Source organism: Cupressus sempervirens, chromosome 11 (genome assembly GCF_028749045.1).
Source record: "Cupressus sempervirens isolate cs-2001-9-10 chromosome 11, ASM2874904v1, whole genome shotgun sequence".
NCBI lineage: Eukaryota > Viridiplantae > Streptophyta > Pinopsida > Cupressales > Cupressaceae > Cupressus > Cupressus sempervirens.
The window spans coordinates 813,938,366-813,965,771 of record NC_143128.1 but is presented as its reverse complement, the minus strand read 5'-3'; the positions used below and the strand labels follow the sequence as shown (position 1 = coordinate 813,965,771).

The following is a 27,406-nucleotide window of genomic DNA, read 5'->3' as shown; positions in this document are numbered from 1 at the left end:
TAAATTGATTTAGATTTAATGATACTTATTTTCATTTAACATCAATATTTTATTATTAAATTAAATTAAATACTTTTTTAGTATATTTTAAATATTCAAAATAAATTTGGTATATTATGTTTTTAAAATATACTTTATAATCTTTTTCATTTTGTTTTTAAATTTAAAAAATAAAAAAATTATATATTTTGTCTTAATGCTTTTTTTAACATTGAGTGGATGTTTTAAATGATAACTAATATTTTGTCTTTTAATAATTTTGGAGATATATGATTTACATTCAAAAACATTAAATGGATGTAAGGTGAATTTAATTTTGATTTTTTTTCTAATTTTTCTCCTTGTCAATTTCATCTGAAGAATGTCGAATACAAACTAGAATTCCAACCTTGTGACTTAGATCTGTGCTATAGTTTTTCTTATTGGGTAAAAGAAAAAGGAACAATGAAATTAAATGCATTGAGGAATATGCGATATGGTAAAACATGTCAATCTTAGAATTTAGAACGAACCACAACGAAGCTTTATTCCCTCACATTGCTGTTTTTGAACCGAAAAATTGATATGGTTGACATTTTGTCATACCATTCAAACTTAATCGTTAATAAATGTGGTGGTGTATTTTGCTGAAGCGCTCTAATATTAACATAGTGGTGTATGAACTTATTTCCTTCAGCATATTTTTACATATATAAATATTTTTTTATTAAAAAAAAACCTTGCATAGACGAACCCTAAACAAACCCGAACCCAGCCCCAAATTTTTTTGAGTGAATTTCAAACCCGCATATGAACCAGAATCCGAACCGGCAACTTAGTAATTTAGTATACAAAACTGCATCAAGTTAGATAAATTAATGCAAGTAGAATTTTCATGGATAAGTTTTGTCAATCTATGCACACAGAAGCATATCTGTTGAATGTGATATTGTAAGCATAGAGACAATGGGTATTTATATGATTGTAAAATAATCAGGCCTTACAGAACTGGTTTCCTTCGGGCTGAGTCACTGACCTTAAAAGCATTTTTTTGGTAGATTTTGCTGGAAATACTTGTACATTTTTAAGGAAGTTATTTTGCACTTTACAGCTTGATCTCTTGCTCCTAGAGTTCTTATTCACACGTGTACACTGTGCTTGATCACTTCAGGGCCTAGGCACATAAATTGGTTGAAACTCATAGAGGTTTTTTGTGGCTGAATTCACAGTTATCAGCAATGGATGGCTTTTTTTGGGGGGTATAAACACATGGGAATAAATTTAATGGGATTTCAATAGATGGCAATTTGGTTTTGATGGGATTCGAGATTAAGTGGGCATAATGGACAGTGGGCTGAAGTTTAAGATGAATAAATCACCTCCTTGACTGCAATTCGGAACTCATTTAACGTAAAAACCTTGCTATCACATGATTTGTGACTTGTAATGAGATCTTTTTTTAATGAATTGAGATAATGTTGCCTGGTTGTTGTGGTAGACGGCGAAATGGAAAGAGAAGCAAAGTCTGTGTAAAAGAAAGGTGCGACAGAAGATGAGGAAATGTAAAAGGTCTTTTTACATACAATGGAATGGAGATGAACGATTGTGTAAGAACATGATGATACACACTGAAGCAAACCATAACTTCTGCTTCTTTTATTATCCGATTATAACATAATGATACACACAAAGCAAACCATAACTTCCTCTTCTTTTATTCTCTCTCTCTCTCCCCAAAGCTTTTTCTGATCTCTGATTAAGGTAAATTCTATGGAGCAGCATTATTAGTAAAAGTTACTTCCAACAACTGTGGGATCATATGGATGAAGAACATTTGGGATATGCTCCCAGTCTAGATCCACCACCAGTTCTTTAAGTTGAAGTGATTAAAACACTAAGCTTAAACCTTATTTATTTATTTATTTATTCCTGATTACAAACATTTTTTCCCCATTAAAATATATCTTGTTACTATTGAATTGATTACAAACTGCTCTTCGTATACACACTAACAAAAAACAATCCCTCTAATTGTTTGAGAGTAGAGATGGAAGGATAATTAGATAATGCATTATTGATAATATTCAAATCGGTCAAGTTAAACATGGCCATTTTCAGATACAATGAATGCTAATCATATTCCTCAAATTTTCTAATTGTTAAACATGTTTACCCCCTCATATGTGCTGATGTTTTCTTTCATATTGCATCCTATTATGTATTTTGCCTACTTAGCCCAGATGAATCATTCCGTTGTGGAGCATAATATTTTTATTTGTAAAACTATTGCTCCTTATTGCTTCTTACTAATAGATTTACTATTATTTGTACAGGACCAACACAAGGGTCTACAATTGAAGATGGCATGACACAACCTCTTTTGTTGGCTTCACAGCCTACAGAGAAAGCACTGGATGAAGAAGGTGACCAGGAAATTGATGGCAGTGAAGAATCTGCCGATGATGCACGAAAACCTGCAAGTTCATTTGTTGAGGCATACAAATTACTAACTAAACCTGTAAAGGTCAGATGCTTTTACTTTTGCATGATTGGTATTGCAAGTTTTGACATTCTGTAACAATTTTGTAAAAATGGAAAATCCATGTCTTATGGTTCTGTTATAATTTGTTGAACTACCCTGAAATTGTTGAACCTTAAATAGTAATTAATAGAACTAACTTCTGAAAGTCACCCACTCCCAATAGTTTGCAATTATAATATTTTATTTTATTTCTCTTTTATCAACACTTACATCTGGCTTTTTAATTGTAACAGTACGATGGTATAGGTAATGCAATTGTATCCTATCTTAAGTTATTATACATTTTTGTTTTGTTGATCAGCAGAAAACTTGAATATGTTTTGAATGAATTTTCAGAGACTCCTTGCATGAAAATTTAGGCAGTTTTTAGCCCTACAATAGATAAGGACTAAAAAGAAACGGCAATCCAATGCTATGAACTTGGTTTTTATCTTTAAGCTGTTTAAGGTTCAATCCTATTATTCCCAGGATTCTGACCATTTTATCAGAAGATAACTGACTCCAACTTTTTTCCTTTTATTCATTTGAGGTTGTGAGATTGAGATAAGCCTGTGGGATTTTGGAATCTGCTTTCTTATGGTTTTTTGGCATTTGCCAATAGATAGGAAAATAGCAACTTGCATGACCATGCTCTTTTATTTAATCCCTCTTTATGTTTATATATAAGTTTTCCAATCTTTGATTACAGATACAAGTTGCTTCTTTCGTTTATGCCAGAATGTGTAGCTTCAAATGAGCTGTTTCTCTTCTGACCTGCACTTGTATCCTTCTGAGAAGAACCTCCCTAGATATCCAGGATTTTAAAAATCTTGAAAGAAGGATCCTTAATCAAAGTACTTAAGAGTAGTTAAACACTGTCTTCAATGCTAACAAAATGGAAAATTACCTACATCCACAATTGATTGGAAAAATTCCTTGCTCCTACATTTTAATGGGACAAAGAACATCTTCAATTTTCAAAAGGTCAAGGTTTTATTATTCAGTGAAGTGACTACCCATATGCCAAATCTTTGTTCCCTGTGTTACCAGAAATGAGAAATAAAATTTGCAATCACAATGGCAGCATGATGAGAAATGACACATTTTAGAGGTTGCGTACAAGAAACATATATAGATACATATACATATACATATGTGTATATGTATCTATATATATGTTTCTTGTACCTAACCTCTAAAATGTGTCTATGTATATATATGTATATATATGTACACACACACACACACATAATGTTAGATTTAGGATCTCTGCAAATGTAATAACATTGTTGTAATTCTATGTGTTTCAATTGCAGATTTCCAAAATATATAAATATATCTTCAAGAGGCATGTCTTGTGAAGAGACATGTCTCTATGGTTATATATGTTAATTAATCATTAATTAAAACATTATTAACTATAACATATCTATATTATATAGAAATATATAATATATAATATATAGCATACAATATATTATATATAATATATATAGCATACAATATATATATATATATATATATATATATATATATATATATATATATATATATATATATATATATATATATATATATATATATATATATATAGATTTAGATCTATTAGAGTATGTATAGTTAATGATTAACAATAACCATAGAAAGGATTAACTCTAAGATAGTTCAATCTGACAGAAGCTACAATTTAACACTCCCTCTTAGCTCAGGAGGATTGTAATAGAATACATTATCACAATAATCTTAGAATGTCATATTAAAGACCTTAATATATATATATCACACTAGATACATTATCCTTTGATAATATAAGTCTCAATAAGAAGTCTATATCATAGGTGAGATCTTTTTATAGTAGGCATTGCTTCACGAAATGTGTCAGAACAAACATGCCAACAATATCTAATTCTAACAATGATATGTATATCAATTGTTTTCTACCATAGCTATGACTTAGATACATTCGAAGCTATCTCAACACTCCCTCTCTATTTGGAAAGATTGATATATAACATACTATGTTCTTGAGTATAAGGAGATATCATCTCACTATGATATCCCTAAAATGGCATAACAATATGAATTCATCAACACACATATGTAAAATTAACATATGGAATTTACTTCAACACACTAAAAGGCTTGAATCCTCAATACTCCCTCTTAAGCAAAAGGAAATTGAAATAAGTTTAACTTACACAATAAGGTGTAATCATCATTATGTTTTAAACTAAGAGAGAGAAAGAAAAACATAATGGATTTTCATGGTGTCCGGTCATCGCCCAAAAGACCCATGAAGGTTATCAATGTGTCCGGCAAGATCCGGCCCAAAGAACAAAGATAACCCAAACTTTCAAAACAATGGGTTTTCATGGTGTCTGGCTATCGCCCAAAAGACCCATGAAGGTTATCAATGTGTCTGGCAAAATCCGGCCTGAAAGATAACACCAAATTCAACCATTGTTTGAAAACAAATCAACTAAAATAAAGTCGTCACTTTATAATAGGATCAAAACACACGAAAGGTCGTTACCTTTCACAAGAAAAGTCGTCACTTTTCACAATACAAGCTTGCAAGAAAAAATAATTTTATATTCATGAATATAAATTTTAATAAATGCATTTACAACAAAGTCATATCAATTTTACCTCTGAAGTACACAATTTCAACTTTGCAAGAGGCTTGGTAAAAATATCAGCACTTTGCTCATCTGTACTAATATAACTCATCCTTGTGATAAATGCACCAGTATCACAAGGTCACATGACATGGAGCATTTTCTACAAGAGTAGATTTATCACTGTATGCATATAATCATCAACCATATGATGTTAGTCAATAAGTGCATAAGAAACAATAATCATTAATCATGTCAAGTTTACCTCTGAAGTGATATGATCTACTCCCTCTGAATAAAAATTTGATAGAATCATGTTCTTATTTGCTCCGTCTTGATCTAAAGCAATGTCAGATTTCTTCTTCGTAATCTTAATCATAAAGGATGTTCACTTCCAGAGCCTACACAATAATCTTGGTGGCAAACGTCCCAACTTCTTTTTTCTGCAAGAACATCTTTAGATATGAAGGAAAAGATCAATGCAATTTAACTCTTATAGTACATATAAGTTTATAACTGAGAAAGAGACTATAGTAAGTAGATAATTGTAATACTCAAGAGTAAGAATTACTTATCTTTCTATGACAATCCATAAATGTCAAATCATTAAATCTCCTCTCTAAAGATGGTTTCAAGTGGGAATTTGAACATTATTTATTAAGTTTACCCCCCACAATGTGAAATTCCAACTTTTATATCATTGAGCAATTTTACGTACTCGGTACCTAGAGTATGATTATGCAAGTTATTTAAGGATCTTTTCATTTTCTAGTGATGTTCACAAGGTGTGGCCCATTAAAATCACGAAGTCGCATCCATGTATTTCTAGACCCCCTCTGATTATAAATCTTCCAAACTCCAACATTGCCTTTAGAAGAAGTGTAAAACTCTCTCTTAATAAAGAAGGATATTCATAATCTCAATCATCAGGGATATTTGTTTCAAGATCCTCACTTTATCCAACTTGATCATCAGGGTCTTTGGAACTTTCACATCACATCAAATTTGAATACTTCTTTCTAATTTACAACTTGATCTTTTCATCCATAGACGCTCCAAACCTTAAGCTTAGTAGTATAAGTGAACACAAACCTGTCCACAAGGGTAGACCCATTAAATCACATAGTTGCATGAAATTACAGTCTTATTGATTGTTACAATCTATCGATCATTGAAGATTCTATCATAACACGATTTACTCCCTCTGAATCAATAAGATCGAGATCACCGAAGATTTACTAAATCATATCATCTATCTACTCCCTCTCTTTCAAGGTTGCCTGAAATATCAGCCTCCCTTTTTTCTTTCCTAAAATAACATTCTTGAAGGAAAAAAAAAAGATCAAGGGACATAGCTTATATGTATAGAGATATAGGTAAGAAAGATATTTCTCAGTATATAATAATCGAAAATAATTTTCTCTTGTAATTAAGGGATAATATCTTAGAGACAATACTTGATTCACTTTCATATATTTTCTTTATTTCCATATATACATATTTCCTTATCAAAATAAATATGAAATCAAAAGACATATATATCTATTACTAGAGATCACATATTTAGGTTTATATTATCTCACCATACTATACAAATTAAAATGAATGATCGTAATGATAATAATCAAAATTAATGTTATTATTCTAATAACAATTATATGTCCCTTTAAGTAATTACATATATATAATTCTTCATCATATATATTCATAAAGGAATACGATAATGCTATGTTTCTAAATTAAATTAAATTAGATATGATGATATATACCAAACAAGTATAACAATACCTGATTTTACCTTTCTCCATCCACGAAGACGTAAATGGAACTAATTATATTTCTCCATACGTGGGTATTTTAGAAGAAGACCCTTCACCATATTTTGTAGCATGTGTGATGACCAATTCTTTCAGGACTTAATGAAGCTCATTTACTATGTTCTATCACATTGCTCCCCTTCACAATTTCTCCTTGCTTTACAAGAGCCTTAAATGAAATGTCAAGCTCCCTCTTAATGTGATATCTATCTTGCTTTTGTAGCATGTGTGATGACCAATTCTTTCAGAACTTAATGAAGCTCATTTACTATGTTCTATCACATTGCTCCCCTTCACAATTTCTCCTTGCTTTACAAGAGCCTTAAATGAAATGTCAAGCTCCCTCTTAATGTGATATCTATCTTGCTTTTCCTGTAAGAACATTCTCAAAGGAAAAGATCAGGGCAAAATAACTCTTATAGTATAAAAATAAGAGAGAGATTAATATAATACTAAAAAATAATTCTTCAATATAATATAAGATCATTCCAATATAGATAAATAAATATCTAACTTAAATATATATTTTAGACATATTTATAATATGCATATATTCCATCTTTTAATATCTCATCTACGTTATATATATTACGAGGTAATTGGTAAATACTTGCTTATTAATAACAGAGACCGAAAGGTCAATTTATACAAAAGGAAGAGACGATGTTTCCTTAGGAAACGATCATAAAGAATAGAAACATTCTATTCCAGAGAAAGCAAAAAACGAAAGCAAACTAAAGCTAAAGATATTTACAAGATAACCATTAACTAATAATAGACGTCTTATCTATTATTGTAATACCCTCCTTTAATGGTTAATCTATCTAACACACCAAGCTGTCCTCTGAATTTGACAAACTTATCAGGACCAAGAGGCTTGGTGAGAATGTCTGCAGTCTGATCTGAGGTAGGAACATACTGCAGATCTATAGTCCCGTCTTCAACTAGCTGTCGTATGTAATGACAATGAACATCCACATGCTTGGTTCGTTCATGGAAGACTGGATTCCGTGCTAACTTGATAACACCTTCGTTATCAACAAACAGAGTAGTCGGTCCTGCTGGTGACATCTGCATATCCCCAAGCATCCGACGAAGCTAGACAGCTTCACATCCTGCCTTAACAGTCCCTCTATATTCAGCCTCTGTAGAAGAGAGAGAAACTGCCTGCTGCTTCTTGCTGGTCCATGTGACTGCACCGGATCCCAAACTGAACACATATCCAGATGTTGACTTTTTATCATCAACAGAGCCTGCCCAATCTGAATCTGTGAATCCACTGAGTTTAGGATTAGAACTCCGAGAATACAGAAGTCCATAATCAAAAGTGCCCTTCACATAACGAAGCACACGCTTTGCTGCCATCCAATGATCAGCCTTAGGAGCTGTTATAAAGCGTGAAATATAGCTGACTGCGAAGCTGATATCAGGCCTAGTAGCAGATAGGTAGATGAGGCTGCCTACTAGTTGCCTATACGTAGTATCATCAACGGAAGGAGAATCAGACTTGGCTGATAACTTGAGACCTTTCTCCATAGGTGTAGATGTAGGTTTGCAATCCTGCATTCAGAATTTGTCTAACAAGGCTCTGGCATATTTGGACTGAGAGTTGAATATACCAGAAGACTGTTGCCAAACTTCAACACCTAAGCAATAATGCATGAGCCCAAGGTCAGTCATATCAAAAGACTGGCATAAGTGTTGTTTGATTCCCTGAATCAAAGATGCCGAACTGCCAGTGATGATCAGATCATCCACATAGATAACCAGAAGGATGATGTCACTGTCAGTAGTCTTGATGTACAGATTTGAGTCTGAAGAACTCCTCTTGAAGCCTTGATCACTAAGGTACGTATCAATTTTGATGTACCATGCCCGAGGGGCCTGCTTCAAACCATAGAGAGCTTTTACCAATCTGAGAACCTGATGGTCTTTACCAGCAACCTTGAAACCAGGAGGCTGCGTCATGTAGACCTCTTCATGGAGATCACCATTCAGGAAAGCACTCTTTACGTCCATCTGATGGACCTTCCAGCCAAATTGTGCATTTCCACGCGATTTGCAGACCCGTAATTCGGGAATTTCTCCAAGCAGAAAAACCCTAGGTGGGTTTTGGAGAAATTAGCTGAAATAATTTTGGAAAAATTTAAACAAATAATTTCAGGAAGAAATTATAAATTTTTCCAAAAAAATTTAAGTATTTAGCTTTGATACCATATTACGAGGTAATTGGTAAATACTTGCTTATTAATAACAGAGACCGAAAGGTCAATTTATACAAAAGGAAGAGACGATGTTTCCTTAGGAAACGATCATAAAGAATAGAAACATTCTATTCCAGAGAAAGCAAAAAACGAAAGCAAACTAAAGCTAAAGATATTTACAAGATAACCATTAACTAATAATAGACGTCTTATCTATTATTGTAATAATATATGCTTTCAACTATAAAATCCCAAAATAATAGACTTCATAATAATACATTTCATAATAATATGAAAATAACCTTAATAATAACTTACGGATACTTACACTTCTATTGATGTGTTTGATGACTTTTCATGAGCATTAACGTTAAAGTTTGTGATGTTTTATACATCTACTTACCCTATGTCAAGTATATTCACTTAAATATAACTTTAGATATTTTAAGCCGCCTGCATGATGCCTTCAATCTATGTTGCATTTTTGTCTATTTGGTCTTGTTAATATCTTTCGTATTATCGAATTGAGCATGGAAGAGAGTGGGATCTTGGTGGTAGCCATGGCTGGAGCTTTCCATGGAGATTAATTTGGAGCAAAGGGAATCTCGTGGAAATCCATTCGAACTTGTTCCATCTGCTACAAGTGCAAGTCATGCCGAGAATTAATATGCTCGGCACCTTCATGAATTTCAAATTTCTGACCTTTGGGCATTTTGGATCACATCATATAATAGTTCATTGTTCCTGTGTTTTGGTCACATTTTATACATTTCTCCCTCAACATCTACTTACCAAATTTCGGCATATCATTTCTTTTCTTTTATAATTTTCTCCATATCCAACATTCCTGATCGTAATTTCTAATTTGCAGTATTGAACGCTTGAAGAGGAAATTAATTGTGTGTGGAACATTCAATAGCTTCCCATTTTCTCATAGCATAGACTCTCCTTACTTCTGCGCTAAGTTCTCTATCAGCAGAACATCCATCCGCAATCTCTTCAAGTCACAATTCAAGCGTTTTCTTTACAATCTTTTATTGATTGTACTGATCAACTTATATTCTTGTCAGGTTTCACATAAGACATGCTGTTTCTATCTTCCATGTTTTATTTGATTCGTATGGTGGCTCCATCTTAGGTATAATCTGAAGAAATGGGCCTGATATTTATTATGACCAATATGAGATATGTCCCCAAAGCAACTGCAAGCTTACTCTACTTCACGTATGAACCAGATGGATTCCATGTATTTAATTTCTATGTTCATTTGCGATGTCTTCTAAACTGGGGTTCGATGCCCATCAAATATCTGTTTTATTTTTTGTAATATTTTTAAATTGCAATTATAGATCACTGGCATGCAGGAATATGACTATAATATTAAAGTTTCTTGAGAATAGTCAGTAACATTCATGCATTCGATTGTGTGAGGATTGATGGTTGTTGATGTCAAACCACGTGAATATGTTCTCCTTTGTCCATTTGTTCTCTGATATAATAGTTCGACTATCATTTGTATCAAATACTTCTATGATGCCTGTTATCATATGTTGAGAAGGGGCCGCTAGATTCTTGGATCTTTGAAAGGGTGCTACAACTTCTTTTGTCTCTTTGTTCAATACTTTATTCTTTCGTAATGAGTGCATGTATTATCATTCTTTTATTTTACATTTGGAGTTGGCTCTGATACCATGTTAGATTTAGGATCTCTGCAAATGTAATAACATTGTTGTAATTCTATGTGTTTCAATTGCAGATTTCCAAGATATATAAATATATCTTCAAGAGGCATGTCTTGTGAAGAGACATGTCTCTATGGTTATATATGTTAATTAATCATTAATTAAAACATTATTAATTATAACATATCTACATTATATAGAAATATATTATATAATATATGGCATACAATATATAATATATAATATATATAGCATACAATATATATATATATATATATATATATATTAGAGTAAGTATAATTAATGATTAACAATAACCATAGAAAGGATTAACTCTAAGACAGTTCAATCCGATAGAAGCTACAATTTAACACATATACATAGATCTATATATGTATATAATATACAATTATACACACACACTTATATATAAACAATAATTTGATGTATATACTATATTATAAAGTATAATAATATATATTTTATTTTCTATGCTATTTTTTAGTGTATACATGATATCCGTAATTTTATAAGAATGTAGTTAAATAATCTTATATTGACAAAGAAAGGCAATAAACCATATGCTATATAGGAAGTCACCATGTGTGCTTAAGAAGTTCAGATCAAAAACTATGCACACAACCATATAGTGGTTAACTTATTAAGCTCTTTAAAACTAATGTCATGTCCTCTCTTTAGGTTGTACCTATTTCATTTCAGCACTCAACTTATGGTTCCCCTATGAATTCATTGTCTCATCAAGGGATTGAATTAAAGGGACGTCCTTGTGCATCTCTTTAATTCAAATTAGGATTTGGTTGTATAATTTGAATTTGGGTGCCCACCTTTGGGATCGTCTCATGGAGGCTTAAGGCCTAGCATGCTTGATTGTTCATAAGCATCATTGTGGAGTTCATCTATTTTTGTGTTTTTGATTCCTATGAAGGAATTAAGCTTGTTTTGGAGGTGAGACATCCTCCCTAGTTTGTTGATTTCTCCAATAAGGTGAAGTCACTTCATGACCTTATTGGATGTAATAACAGCTATGGATTCTAGCTTTAATTCTGGCTCTATATTCTGAACTTCTGAGAACTTTTGTGTTCTTTTACGAGTTTTTAAAATTTATACTTTTTGGAATTTGTGATGATATATGAAATTTAAATAATAATGCTTGAAAATAGATTATTGAAATGCAAATTAAGAATTTTGCACTTTCAAATTTTATTCATCAATTAGGCAAGAGCCTACAACACAACGGTAAATTGTGAGCCTCTTATCTAAGAGGTCTTGGGTTCAAATCAACTCAAGCTTAACACATAATAATAATTATTCTCAACACATAAAACAATAAATAATCTAGGCTTCAGCCCTTTACCTATCAAAAATAAAAATAAAACAATTCATTGATTAAGGATGCAAATAATTAAAATGCCAAAGTATTATTACAATAATAGATAAGACGTCTATTATTAGTTAATGGTTATCTTGTAAATATCTTTAGCTTTAGTTTGCTTTCGTTTTTTGCTTTCTCTGGAATAGAATGTTTCTATTCTTTACAATCGTTTCCTAAGGAAACATCGTCTCTTCCTTTTGTATAAATTGACCTTTCGGTCTCTGTTATTAATAAGCAAGTATTTACCAATTACCTTGTAATATGGTATTAGAGCTAAATACTTAAATTTTTTCGGAAAAATTTATAATTTCTTCTTGAAATTATTTGTTTAAATTTTTCCAAAATTATTTCAGCTAATTTCTCCAAAACCCACCTAGGGTTTTTCTGCTTGGAGAAATTTCCGAATTACGAGTCTGTAAATCGCGTGGAAATCGTGGCCATTTTTTGGAGACTCGCGTTTTTGGGGTGAAAATCTGCATGTTTCTGTATCAAATCTTCATGCTCTTAGCCATCTCAGTCTGTCATCGTGCTCTGGGAAGTAGATTCGACCATTTTTTCATCAAGAAATCTGAAGTTTTTTCAAGCTTTTTTCAGCTAGGGCCTTTTTTTTCGAAATCCTAATTTTTGGGGTCGAATTTTTTTTTTTTTTGCAGATTCTTGGTGGGTTTTTCGAGAGCTCAACTGGGTTGTCCGTTTTTTCTGGGTGCCTCGATTTTTGTGACTCGATTTTCGAGCCAGCGGATTCAAAAAACGACAGCAGATTCCTTCTGGGTTTTTCAAGCTCTCTTTTGGGTCATTCTCTGATTCTTTTGGGTCTTCCGTATTTTTGCCTCGAAGAACGTGCCTTTACAGATTTTCACAGTTTTTCATTGAAAAACGTGCCATGGCATCTCTGAAAAATATTCTGCTCGAGCATAATTCCAAATTCAATGGTCGCAATTATGGAACCTGGAAGCAACGCATCATCGCAATCTTCGAATATCGAAACATCGATCAACTTGTTCTGGGTGTTAAGCAGCGTCCGACTTCTCCGGGTCCTGATCAAGATACATGGGATCTGAACAATCGAGAGGCAGTAATGCTTCTCAAACTCTCCGTAGCTGATGACCAGCTTTCTCAGATTCCATCCGGCAAGACAGTGGCCGAAATCTGGACACATCTAAAAGGTCTTCATGAGACTTCCGACAAGAGCAGAGCCTTCTTTCTAAAAAACACTCTGTTTTCTATTGTCATGGATGAGCGCACCTCGCTCCAGGCACACCTGAATCGGATTCAGGAAATCCGTGATCAGTTACTTGCCATCGGTCGCAAGATGGAGGAAGAGGATATTGTGGTAATCACTCTTCGGAGTTTACCAAATTCCTATGAGCATTTTATCGAGACTCTCAACATCACATCTACTGGTGTTGATCTAAAGTTCACTGATCTCTGCACCCTGCTACTTCAGCAAGATCGGTGGAAACAACAGTTCAGTAGCAGCTCCAGTTCCACCTCCACTGAGCTAGCCTTTGCTGCGAAATCCTTTCAGAAGGATAAGGGCAAGTTTCAGCAACCATTTCAGCAGAAGTCTTCTGCTCCAGCATCCGATGGTACCAAAAAGAAGAACATTCAATGCAACTATTGCCACAAGTATGGTCACATGAAGGTTGCATGTCGGAAACGCTTAGCTGCCCAGTCTAAGCAATCAGGTTCGCAACTCAAAGCGAACAGTGCAGAGCACACTGAGCAGGCGGAATCTGCCTTTTACGCCTTCATGGCTAAAAGACCCGCAGATCATGTACAGTCATCTACTTGGTACATTGATTCAGGTGCCTCTCGACATTTCACTCACCGTAGAGATTGGTTTATTGACTACCAGCCTTATTCAGATTCTATTATCTTTGGTGGTGGAGAAGAGTACACGGTTGTTGGTAAAGGCAACATTCAAATTTAGTCTGTTGGGAGGAAGCTCATATTCCTTGATGTGTACTACGTTCTAGGGATGGAACTAAATCTACTCTCGGTCAGTCAGTTGCTGCGACATTCTCCACACTTGGCAGTCACCTTCAGTTCACATCAGTGCACCATCACTGATCGGGCGACTAAGTCTACTATTGCAGTTGGTCTTGAGGATCATGGTCTTTTCAGACTTACTGATTTTGGTGATTCTCAGGACTTAGCTATGGCTGCTCGGCGATCTTCCATCAGCACACTTTGGCATCAGCGATATGGGCACTTAAATGTGCATTATCTCTCACAACTTGCTCGGGATGAGCTTGTTCTTGGTTTGCCAGAGATTCAAACCCAACACCTTGGAGTTTGTGACGCATGTCAGGCTGGGAAGCAACATTGCACACCTTTCCCCAGTGGCGATTCTTGGCGAGCTTCTCAAGTACTTCAGCTTGTTCATGCTGATATTTGCGGCCCTATGGCCACTCCTTCTGTTCTTGGGTACAGGTATTTTCTGTTGTTTGTAGATGATTTCAGTAGAAAAATGTGGGTGTATTTCCTTAAAAAGAAATCTGATGCATTTATTGTATTTCAGAAGTTTAAACCCTTAGTTGAAAAAGAGTCTGGGAAATCTATTATTACTCTTAGATCAGACAATGGGGGGGAATTTTGTTCTAATGTTTTCTCCAGCTTCTTGGATACACATGGCATCCAACGCCAGTTCACCACACCCCACACGCCACAACAAAACAATGTAGTTGAACGTCGGAACAGGACAATCACCAAGATGGCTCGTTCCATGCTCGAACACAGACATGTTCCGAAGCGTTTTTGGGCAGAAGCAGTTAACACTGCAGTTTATCTGTTGAACCGGTCACCCACAGTGGCGGTCAAAGGTAAAACTCCGGAAGAGGCCTGGTCACGTCGCAAGCCCAGAATTAGTCACCTGAAGGTTTTTGGCTCTCTTGCTTTTGTTTGGATCCCTGATGCTTCACGCACCAAGTTGGATGCCAAGAGTCAGAAACTGATGCTTGCTGGATATAGCAGTCTTCACAAAGCCTACCGCCTTATTGATGTTGAGACATTTCATCTCATATACAGCCGCGATGTAGTCTTTGATGAGCAGCGAGGACCATTCATGCCTGTTTCTCCTGTTCCTGATCCAGCAGACCAGCCTATGCAGGTTCATGATTTGGGAGTTCGGCTTCCATTAGGTCCACCTGATGGGAGGGCTCCAGTAGCTCCTACAGCTCCAGTCCTACCAGTGATACCTGTACAGCCACCTCTGGCTTCTCTTGCAGGATCACCTCGTTTTGAAGATGCTTCACTTGAGTTTGATCCAGATTCTTCTGATCAGGATCCTGCTGATCAAGCATCTCCTAGTACTACTGTTGGTCATTCTCCTCTCCGGCCTAAGTGGTGGGCTAAGACACTTGCTGATCTTCATGATGATGAGCTCATTGATGGGAGAACTACTCGGAAAAAGAGCAAAACTATAGATTCTGTTAACTTTGCTCTTATGGCCAACATTCACAGTGTGTTTGAACCTCAAACATATTCCGAGGCTAAAGGAATTCCAGAGTGGGAACAGGCCATGCAATCTGAACACCAGAGCCTGCTGAAGAACAACACTTGGGTCCTTTCTGATCTTCCCCCAGGGAAGAAACCCATTAGCTGCAAATGGGTCTACAAAATCAAATACAAATCAGATGGTACTTTGGATAAGTACAAAGCTCGTTTAGTGGCAAAGGGCTTTTCTCAGCGTCAGGGCATTGATTATGAGGAGACCTTTGCTCCTACTGCAAAGATGAGCACCATCAGATTAGTCCTAGCCATGGCAGCACAGTTTGGCTGGAAGGTCCATCAGATGGACGTAAAGAGTGCTTTCCTGAATGGTGATCTCCATGAAGAGGTCTACATGACGCAACCTCCTGGTTTCAAGGTTGCTGGTAAAGACCATCAGGTTCTCAGATTGGTAAAAGCTCTCTATGGTTTGAAGCAAGCCCCTCGGGCATGGTACATCAAGATTGATACGTACCTCAGTGATCAAGGCTTCAAGAGGAGTTCTTCAGACTCAAATTTGTACATCAAGACTACTGACAGTGACATCATCCTTCTGGTTATCTATGTGGATGATCTGATCATCACTGGCAGTTCGGCATCTTTGATTCAGGGAATCAAACAACACTTATGCCAGTCTTTTGATATGACTGACCTTGGGCTCATGCATTATTGCTTAGGTGTTGAAGTTTGGCAACAGTCTTCTGGTATATTCATCTCTCAGTCCAAATATGCTAGGGCCTTGTTAGACAAATTTCGAATGCAGGATTGCAAACCTGCATCTACACCTATGGAGAAAGGTCTCAAGTTATCAGCCAAGTCTGATTCTCCTTCCGTTGATGATACTACGTATAGGCAACTAGTAGGCAGCCTCATCTACCTATCTGCTACTAGGCCTGATATTAGCTTCGCAGTCAGCTATATTTCACGCTTTATGACAGCTCCTAAGGCTGATCATTAGATGGCAGCAAAGCGTGTGCTTCGTTATATGAAGGGCACTTCTGATTATGGACTTCTGTATTCTCGGAGTTCTAATCCTAAACTCAGTGGGTTCACAGATTCAGATTGGGCAGGCTCTGTTGATGATAAAAAGTCAACATCTGGATATGTGTTCAGTTTGGGATCCGGTGCAGTCACATGGACCAGCAAGAAGCAGCAGGCAGTTTCTCTCTCTTCTACAGAGGCTGAATATAGAGGGACTGTTAAGGCAGGATGTGAAGCTGTCTGGCTTCGTCGGATGCTTGGGGATATGCAGATGTCACCAGCAGGACCGACTACTCTGTTTGTTGATAACGAAGGCGTTATCAAGTTAGCACGGAATCCAGTCTTCTATGAACGAACCAAGCATGTGGATGTTCATTGTCATTACATACGACAGCTGGTTGAAGACGGGACTATAGATCTGCAGTATGTTCCTACCTCAGATCAGACTGCAGACATTCTCACCAAGCCTCTTGGTCCTGATAAGTTTGTCAAATTCAGAGGACAGCTTGGTGTGTTAGATAGATTAACCATTAAGGGAGGGTATTACAATAAGAGATAAGACGTCTATTATTAGTTAATGGTTATCTTGTAAATATCTTTAGCTTTAGTTTGCTTTCGTTTTTTGCTTTCTCTGGAATAGAATGTTTTTATTCTTTACGATCGTTTCCTAAGGAAACATCGTCTCTTCCTTTTGTATAAATTGACCTTTCGGTCTCTGTTATTAATAAGCAAGTATTTACCAATTACCTTGTAATAAGTATATCCAAAAATGAAAACAATAGTATATGCAATATATTTATTTAAGCAATATTAAAGGAACCTCGAAGTCTAGTTCAGAATGAATTTCTGAACTCCCTGATCAAGGGCATAGAGTATACACAATATATATATTTAAGTAATATTTAAGGAACCTCGAAGTCTAGTTCAGAATGAATTTCTGAACTCCCTGATTGAGGGTGTAGCTCCCTATGTATGGAAATTCCTCTGACATCAAACTAGAATCAGCAGTAGCATCTCCCTAATCAAAGCAAGCTCTCTGCCTTCAACGATGATCTTGGAATAGGATATCACAGCCATCATGAAGTGATATTGCTGCCTCTGGAAATAATTACAATCCATGGCTTAGGCTTTGTGATTATTGATGACGACATTCTGCTAAATTTCTGAATCGGTACACATAAAATGAAAGAAACTGAAACTAAAAAACACAAAACGAATCAGGAGCACTAAAACTTATCCTGGGAAACCCTCCACTTGAGGTTGAAAAACTCAAGTCACAAAATGATGATCCTATGTTGAGTTCTCAAATCAATACGAAATATCTGTTTCTTACGATTGAAGACTTTAACCAGTCAATTGACAAATATTATTCACCTTGAACAAAAATTGATCACTTCAGAATAACCAGAAGAAGCACATCTCCTAGACACTCGAAAGACTTACAAAATATATATTTATCTTACACAGATCGAATACAGAAATGTCAAATATATCTTTTCTTCTGAAGCAACCTGCTGTAACTTATTTCTCAAACATAATATTATCAGAGAGTATTACAAATAAATCTCTATCAAAACAAAGGCTGCCACTAGATGTGTAAAAAAAGCTTTTTTACTTGCTGTGAGTACAAAACAAGCAGACTTCCCTCAAACCGAAAGGTTTTCATAGAGGAACTCAAAGAGGCTGCCATTATAATCATAATGGCTTCCATCAACGCGTTTAAGTTCATTGTCAACATGAATAGTTGGCAACTAGAAATATCTTTGACGATCATAGACATGAGTAACTACGAATATAAAGAAACACAATGCCAAGATAAACACACACGATGCCATGACACTATAGAATGGCTTATCCAAACTGATCATGAAAGAAATAATAGCTCAACAATATTGGATGTTGCATGATGACATAGTTGAGCGATGACAATAAGGTAATCTAGCTCGAACATCTTTGATAGCAAACATAAGCTGATGTGTAATAAAGAAGAGGATCCTATACATGAATACATCTCTCTTTAGAGAGAACAAGGTCAAAACTTTATTTTACATTTGGAATAATATGAAGATCATGGAAGGATCAATCACAGGTATGATGAATTTCTCTTGCGTCTAAAGATTAACATATCCAACTCCAAATGTGCCGAACAATTATCATACATCGGCCCTAGTCTATAAAACACAACTCCTAAAAGCTACCAACTTCCATATATGCCTAACAACTATGTAAAGCCCCACGTAGGAACCCTTGGATGAACGAATGATTTTAATGATGCCCACAAGACCACAACAATCTAAGGGACCAAATGAACACAACACTAAGCAATTTCCATATTCCTTTCCATTTCCAATCTTTCGATATGGATCTTAACCAAGAAATCCACAGTTTGCTTGATCTTGTCAAGTTCAAATAAGCTATGTATGTTGTCCGCCTTTAAGATGACATCATAATAAGTCCGGATGTTGTCATAAGCTGTGCATTCTAAGAGAAAATGTCAATTTATTTCAATAGCTCCTATCCTACAAACATACAAACCTTCTCCTTCCAAGCCTCTTTGGGCCTCTTCCATCTTCTTGTCTTGCACTTGAGGCGATGAGATCCCGTCCTCAATTGTGCCACTAACAACCTTACCTTACCTTTAATAGCAGCCCTAAGGTATGCTTTCTCGTCATGATCCTTGGTTGGGTTGAATTCTTTAATGTAATAAGCCTTTTTTCTACCAATGTCATTATTCCACATGGCACTTTGAAACTTCTCTCTAACAATTTTTTATGCCGACATTAGTGTTTTGACACTCTTGGACCTTGATGTTCCATTTATCCATCCATTTAATGTTTTACTTCATCTAGTTTTCTTCCTATGGTTAAGAGCCTCTTCTTTCACAATTTTCGGCCAACAATGGTCATGTATGTTTTCAATACTCTTTAGGTAGCTAATTAACCAAATTATTGCTGAAGTAACGGAAAAGCGTCGGCCTCTGACAAAGGAATTTCATAGGGAACAAAAGATTTGACTCAGTTTGCCTGTGATTAAGTGTTTTTGAATTCCCTCTATTTGTCTCCATCCACATTTTGACATGTTGGCTCCCCACACCTCCCAACCATAAAGAACCATTGGCATGACGAGCAAACAAAAGAGTCTTCTTGGTTTATCAGCCCCATAGTTCCGCTGTCCTGCATCTATTTTGAAGTAGAAATGAAGCTACCTTGAATCCTTTTAACTCTACAAGTCTCCCAACTGAATTCACAATGAAAGTCAATCCCAAGGTAGTTGTACTCTTTCACAATGTCCAACAGGCTGCCTTCGAAAAGGAATGTAGTATGCTTTTCTTTTCTCCTCAGAGAGAATCATGACATTGGTTTTTGGAAATATTCACTTGCATCCCAACTTCTTAATTTTTTTCTTTAAGGCCCCTAAACAATCTCTTAATCCTTGAGCCATTTTTGCTATCAAAATAAGGTCATCGGCATACAAAAGAAGCTTCACCACCACATACCCCACCAACTAAACACCCTCCTCCTCAGTTTTATCTAAATTTCTAGTTTATTGATGTACAACCCAAAAAAGATAAGAGATAAAGGGCATCCTTGCTTAACACCAATATCACTCCCAAAACAATTGGACATACCATCACTAGTTCTGATTTTAGCTCTAACTTTGTCATATAATCTATGCACTGCTGCTATATATTCATTTGGAATACCTAATTCTTTCATTTTGTTCCACAACTTGTCTATAGGCACTGTGTCAAAGGCTTTCTTGAAGTCAACAAAATCGCAATAAGCTTCTTCCGCCTGATTGTCCCACACTTTCTCTATTATGTGCCAAAGAGTGATGCAATGATCAATTGTGGAGTGTCTCGGTCTGAAACCTGCCTGCCCTTTTGCTCTTTTACTTTCACTTTCTGCACATTTGCTGATTCTACATTCTATAATGCTCCCAAAAAGTTTGTGGAGAAGTGGGTTAACCATAATAGTGCGGTAGTTTGATGGATTATTGATATCCCCACTCTTTGAGTGGGATAACCACACTAGTAGTCCAATATAATGGGAAACCCTCGCAAGCAGCACGATTGAAAATATCCTTTATATGAGGGGCAAGGATTTCCACTCCCCATTTTATAAATCTAGCTTGCACCCAATCAATGTCACTCACTTTACCACTTGCCAATTTCTTTATTTCTATTTTGATATCATCAATCGTGAAGATTTCCTTCGAAGCATTCATGGTAGGAGGATTGTTCTCCTCTTGTGGGCACTCATATAGCGGCTTTGCATACTTGAGCCATTGCGCATCTGTTATTTATTTGTTTTCTCCTTTGCTGTAATTCTTTCCAAATTTTGTTGGAGTCATGCTTTCCTGGGATATTAACTGCTGTCTTAACATATTCTACTTTTTTGGTGTGAATCAGTTTGGAATACTATTTATTGGTCTCTTTGTTAGTTTCTTTCCCTTTCCTTACACTCCTCATTTTACTAAGGATTCGTTGGAAAGGTATTAGTAGTCCTCTTTTTGTTGTTTGACCTTTTACATGCATCTAAAGCCTTATGAATAATAACGGTCAGTGGGCTGCTATGAATTGGTTCACATTCCTCATTGACCTTCTCACTAGCCAAATTATTATTACTTTCATGAAGTTGTTGTTCAAGCATCACAGATTTAAAAGGATTTTGCCTTTGTTGTTAGTTGCCTTTTCCACTTGAATGTCATGTTTATTATTGTGTGGGCCATTTGAAGCGAAGTCCTTAAACCATAAAGGCATGTGGTCAGATTTTATCTCTATGGGGCAAACACTGATGTTAAACTCAAGCACTTCAGCTATAAGATTTTGTGAACAAATTACATAGTCAACCACACTTTGGCCATTATATGTCTTGCACGTGATACCCCCTGATTTTGGCCATCTTTCCAACCCATTGCAAACAACCATATCAAATACACTGCACAACCCAAGTAATTCAGATCCAAAGTGCAAGACACCTGCTTTGCCATCATTGGAGGCTCTCTTCCAGAGCTTATCACTACCTTCTTCCAGCCATAGAGGATTGTTTGTCACTTTTTCACTGTCAATCAGCTGCAAGGATTGATTATTAGCTGACCTAGCATTGAAGTCCCCCACTAACATTATATCTCCAGTGGTATTGAGCTGTAAAATGTCTTTTTTCAGTGATTCATAGGGATCTATGCTGTCTAGGTTTCTCTTCTTATAGAACTTAGAGTTTTGCGGAGCAAAGTAGCATGTATCCAATCTAAAACTAATTTTGTTTGCTGATATTTGCAGCCAAATATACTATTTATTTGGGTCCTCTTTCTCAAATTTAACAATGCCATACCACCTCTCACAAATTAGCACCGTAATCCACCATGCCCTTTACTTGTCTCATTTCCTTTATTCCATACGGAATTTTTTTCGTAACCTTCAAAAATTGGTACTTTGCAACCATCGTGCTCGTGTTTCTACAAGAATGATAATATCCCTCTCTTCTGCAATGGGCCCCACCCCCGAGCCTCTTCGCCATGGATAACCTCTATAGTTCCAACTTACAATGCTTAAGCAATCCTCTTCTCCATGGACAACAAGGATAAAATATGCAATGATTTTTATTTTTGAGCAAGTTACATAATATCAACATCAGATAACCAACTCAAAAGCATAAAAACCTAATCATAAATTAGGGAACGTGGCATGCAATCACATATTCACATGACACAAGTGGAAGTCTTTCAACACTTCCAACGATTCCCAAGCCACTTTTCATAAACTTAGAACAAAGTCTACATGTTCCCGAGAATGCTCTTCAAGGATCTAGACAATGTCCATGGAACAAGAGGCTAAGCTAACAAGCATTCACAACTATCCCTAGGGAGATGCAAACAATCTCGATCCCCGACTAACATTGTTCTTTTTAAGCCCAAAAGAAAGATTCCAACTATCGTTAATTATACAAGCTCATTTATCCTTCTAAACATGGTCATAACATAAATAAACCATACACCCATAAACACAGATAAACAAAGTCTACAAGGCAAGCTTGGACCCTCGAGAATCTAACCCAAAAACGGTTTCAAAGTACACGTGACCTCTAACTAATAGCATAACAACACTGGGTGGAGATGATAATGATCAAGAATAGATGCCACCTGGGAAGAACAAACATCAATTGCTAGAGACATTGATTGGCAATTGGCAAACTTAAAGTCCGAAATGTTTGAATCTTGAGAGTCGCAGGCAATGAATCTCAAATGAAAACAACGATTGGCAAATTGGGGGCTTGTCTTCCCAGAAAATGTCTCAGTCTAGAGAGTTGCATACAATGATCCCCAGACGGAGATCACGATTTACAGAGTCATCAAAAGTAGATGCAAATGTCGATTGGAAAACTTGGATTAAAGCACACAAAATTGTAAAATTTGTCCTATGTTGAGTCCAACATACGGTGGTAAAACCACTAACTCCACATCGGGGAGTATCATATACATGAATATTGAGGCCATGGTCACTTGATTGCCTCAATATACATAATTGAAAGCATAAGGAAACTAAGCTACTCAAGAACAAAAAACATAAAGATACAAGGCATATGTCAATGCCATAGCAAGGATGCGCTATCAAGCTCCAATGTCTCATAGCTGGAGGAAGTCCATCCCTATACATTGATCCCCAGTAGTGGTATCGTTAGCAACACCTCCCAACTACATGGAACTTGTAGACCCATCCTGTCACGCTCATGAGATAGGAACCCAGCTACACACATAAGGCATACACACAAGCAAGGAACGACACACACACACACACCAAAAAAATGCATAACCTCATAGGACATCACAATGTTCCCTACTAAATGCAATCATACATGGAGAACACTCAACACGAGATCCAATATCCAAATATAAACAAAAAATCATATAATTATAGTATAATTAGGGTACAACTCAAAATCGACAAGGCTACTGTCCATGGAGTCTAGTGGAGTGTCATTACTTGGTTCACAATAGCCCAAGTAGCATCAAGTCTTTGATCAACTCCCTTGGAAGGTTAGGTGGTCAAATTTCTCTTTTTATTAATTTTATTAGCGTGTGTTATTATCACTTGTTATTGTTAATAACTTCTCCACATTACCAGATCGGCCACTTTCGGCCAGGATACATGTGACAAGCCACTCCACAATCTCTACCCAAACACCAAACATGCTCACCTTGCCACAACAATTAGGCACAAGCAAAAACAAAGAACAAATAAAGCAATAAGGAAAAAGCCTTAAAAGTCTTTCAAAGTCATAAACCCTCAAAACATGGTAAACTCTATCTGTCTCAAACACCAAGAATACGGGTCATTTGAACCTTAGCATAGGAGCATAGCTTATTAAGATAATATCTTATACTTTCTATAATAGTCAACTACTTATCTGTAGTCCGTCTTTTAGTCTAGATAGGAATGTTTCCTATCCCGTCTCTTTTTTCTTCAGTCCAGATAGGAATGTTTCCTATCCTGTCTCTAGTTTTGTTTCTAATTCCGTCTTCAGTCTACGTTGTTTCTTTTAGAAACAATGTCCTTGTAATTCTTTATAAGGAACACATTTGTTCCTCTGTTTATCAATGAATCATCCGGAAATCCGTTAATCTGCCAACTCTTCTTGAATCTTGTAACATGGTATCAGAGCCATGATAAGGAATTTTTCGAAAAATTTATAATTTCTTTTGAAATTATCTGCACACCACGACAGTTGTCTCTTTTTTGCAGCCTCCTGGTCTGCAAAATCCGTGCTTGTATCCTTGGGAAAGCTTGCAATTTTTTTCTGCAAATCACGTCCAAATCACACGCGTTTCAAGCAACTCGCGTCCATATATTTTCCAGCTCATTTGACAGCAAAATCGCGATTGTACAGTTAAGGATTAGTTCGTTTTGTTTGCATTCTTCATCATTTGCGCTCTCCTTGAAAAAAAATCCGCCATTTTTATCAAGAAATCTGAAGTTTTTTCAAGCTTTTCTCCGCTAGGGCCTTTTTTTCGAAACCCTAATTTTTGGGGTCGAAAAAATATTTTGTTTGCAAATTCTTGGTGGGTTTTTCAAGAGCTCAACTGGGTTGTCGTCCGTTTTTTCTGGGTGCCTCGATTTTTGAGCCAGCGGATCTAGAAAACGACAGTAGATTCCTTCTGAGTTTTTCGAGCTCTCTTCTGGGTCATTCTCTGATTCTTTTGGGTCTTTTGTATTTTTGCCTCGAAGAACGTGTCTTCATAGATTTTCACAGTTTTTCATTGAAAAATGTGCCATGGCATCTCTGACAAATATTCTGCTCGAACATAATTCCAAATTCAATGGTCGCAATTATGGAACTTGGAAGCAGCGCATCATCGCGATCTTCGAATATTGAAACACCGATCAACTTGTTCTGGGTGTTACGCAGCGTCCGACTTCTCTGGGCCCTGATCAAGATACATGGGATCTGAACAATTGAGAGGCAGTAATGCTTCTCAAACTATCCGTAGCTGATGACCAGCTTTCTCAGATTCCATCCGGCAAAGACAGCTGCCGAAATCTGGACACATCTAAAAGGTCTTCATGAGACTTCCGACAAGAGCAGAGCCTTCGGAATTTGTTTCTGTTTTTATGGGTTTTTTGATTTTCTCCTCAAAAATCATTTCAAGTTGTCTGTAATACGCAAGGTTGTTTGAGATTCTGGGTTTTACCGTTTTTTCCACAAAAACAAAGTTTTGTAAATGCAACTTATTTTGAGTCATAGCACTCTTCTGGCAAAGCTTCTTGGTTTCAGCATTCTGTAGATCCAGGGAGGGTCTCAATTATCACAGAATGTTCCGACATCCGTATGTTGACCATTAAGGGAGGGTATTAAGATAATATCTTATACTTTCTATAATAGTCAACTACTTATCTGTAGTCCGTCTTTCAATCTAGATAGGAATGTTTCCTATCCCGTCTCTTTTTTCTTCAGTCCAGATAGGAATGTTTCCTATCTTGTCTCTAGTTTTGTTTCAAACACCATTCATCCACATATGACATGTGAACTCATTCTCAAGTATGGAGTGTGCCAACCCAAGAACAAAAAAAAGATGGAGGTTATCTCAACTCTAAACCATTCAAGTCATATAATTGAGTAAAAGCAAGAATAAGCCAAATAACAACTTTCTTGATTGGCCACTTTGCCAAGAGTACAAATTTTGATGGAATCCATCAATTATCTCTTTAGAACACGAGGAAGGTTAAAAATACTCAAAAGCCATAAAATATGTAAATTTCAGCAAAATCCGGCTACATGTAAAAATTAGTGATTTAAACATTGAAAGAGCACTTTGTAGTAGAGATTACTAAAAACAATATTTTGATCAAGCCAAACATGACAGGTAACAAGTCTTGAATGGCACACAAAACGAGGCACCAATGAAAAGACCAAAAATCAAACATCAAATAAATTGACGAAATTCAAACCCATTGAGCTAAATACATCCAATGACACTTTTCAAAAAAAAAATTTGATCCAAGGCACTTCACGTATAGCTACACATAAACTTCAAATACCACATGGGAAAGCAAATAAATGCTTACATCGATCCATCTGGGTCAAGGAATCAAACACAAACATGGGGTAATTCTAATTTGCAGTCTAGGATCCTAGTGCAATTTATTTCAATCAAAATAATGAAGTAAAATGAGAGACCTAAAAAGCCCTACCCTCACAAATGGTAAAAACCAAGAAAGAAGAGAATAAAATGAGGACTCCATTGAGTTGGTTGAAATCATTGGCAAAGTGGAGCAATCTCGTCACAAATCCAACAAGCCACTCTATGCACAGATCCAATCCCCAGATTTCACCTAGCAAACAAAAAAGAGTGATTTGCTCCAAGAGGATAAACATAAAAATGAGAAATGAGAACAAGACTTACTTTTTGCTATTATAAACACTTTTCCCCAAAGTGACTTATAAAATTGATTATTTAAATAATTAATTAATCTTTTTCCCATTTAAATAAATTCATCCCAAATGTCTAGTATCCAACCATGACAAATTAGATGACAATTAAAGTCAAATAATTAAAATCCTTAAAACACATTAAACTCAGCACAAACAGTCATTGGTCTATCAAAATTGCAATATAAATTCAGATTTACCAATTATGCATTGGAGGGACATAATATAAAAATTGGATACGCTGCCCATATAGGGACAACATTGCCTCGGCTGAAGTTACTATCTCCTTTGCCCACAATCAGGGATATATGGACACACTCAATCCTTGCAACTTAGGGTGAATGTGTCTGGTACCTATTCACTAAAACATGCAGCCATCAAATGTGAGCAATGTATAAATAGGCAAACCACATAAACATATTATGATAATAGATAGTTTCTATTATATCTGCTTAGTATCTAAATGGTTATCTATTGTAATCTCTTGTAAATATTAGAATGTTTCTATTCTTTATGATTGTTTCCTAAGGAAACATCGTTCAGTCTCTTGTATAAATTGATCTCTTGATCACTGTTAATAACAAGCAAATATTTTCCAATTATTTCGTAATATGGTATCAAAGCCAACGCTCTAAATATTTTCTGAAAATATTTATCATTTCTTGTACGAAATTATCTGCCTAATGTTTTCAAAATTATGTTCATTTGCTTCCATTTGTTTCACCTAGAATTTTCATAGTTTTTTGGCCATTGTTTGCAAACATTGCGTCATTAAAACCCTTTGCAAATCTTG

At 35.8% G+C, this 27,406-nt stretch overlaps 1 protein-coding gene across 11 annotated transcripts in view; it reads left to right on the top strand.

Annotated features, from left to right (window-relative positions):
* Positions 1 to 27,406, top strand: part of LOC149532050 (SPX domain-containing membrane protein At4g22990-like) — a 115,535-nt gene that overhangs the window by 31,992 nt on the left and 56,137 nt on the right. For all 11 annotated transcript variants that reach the window (XM_089811566.1, XM_089811564.1, XM_089811561.1 and 8 more), the window contains one exon: positions 2,313 to 2,503. In XM_089811566.1, the coding sequence (XP_089667692.1) occupies positions 2,313 to 2,503 (191 nt within the window). The remainder of the gene's footprint in view (positions 1 to 2,312; positions 2,504 to 27,406) is intronic.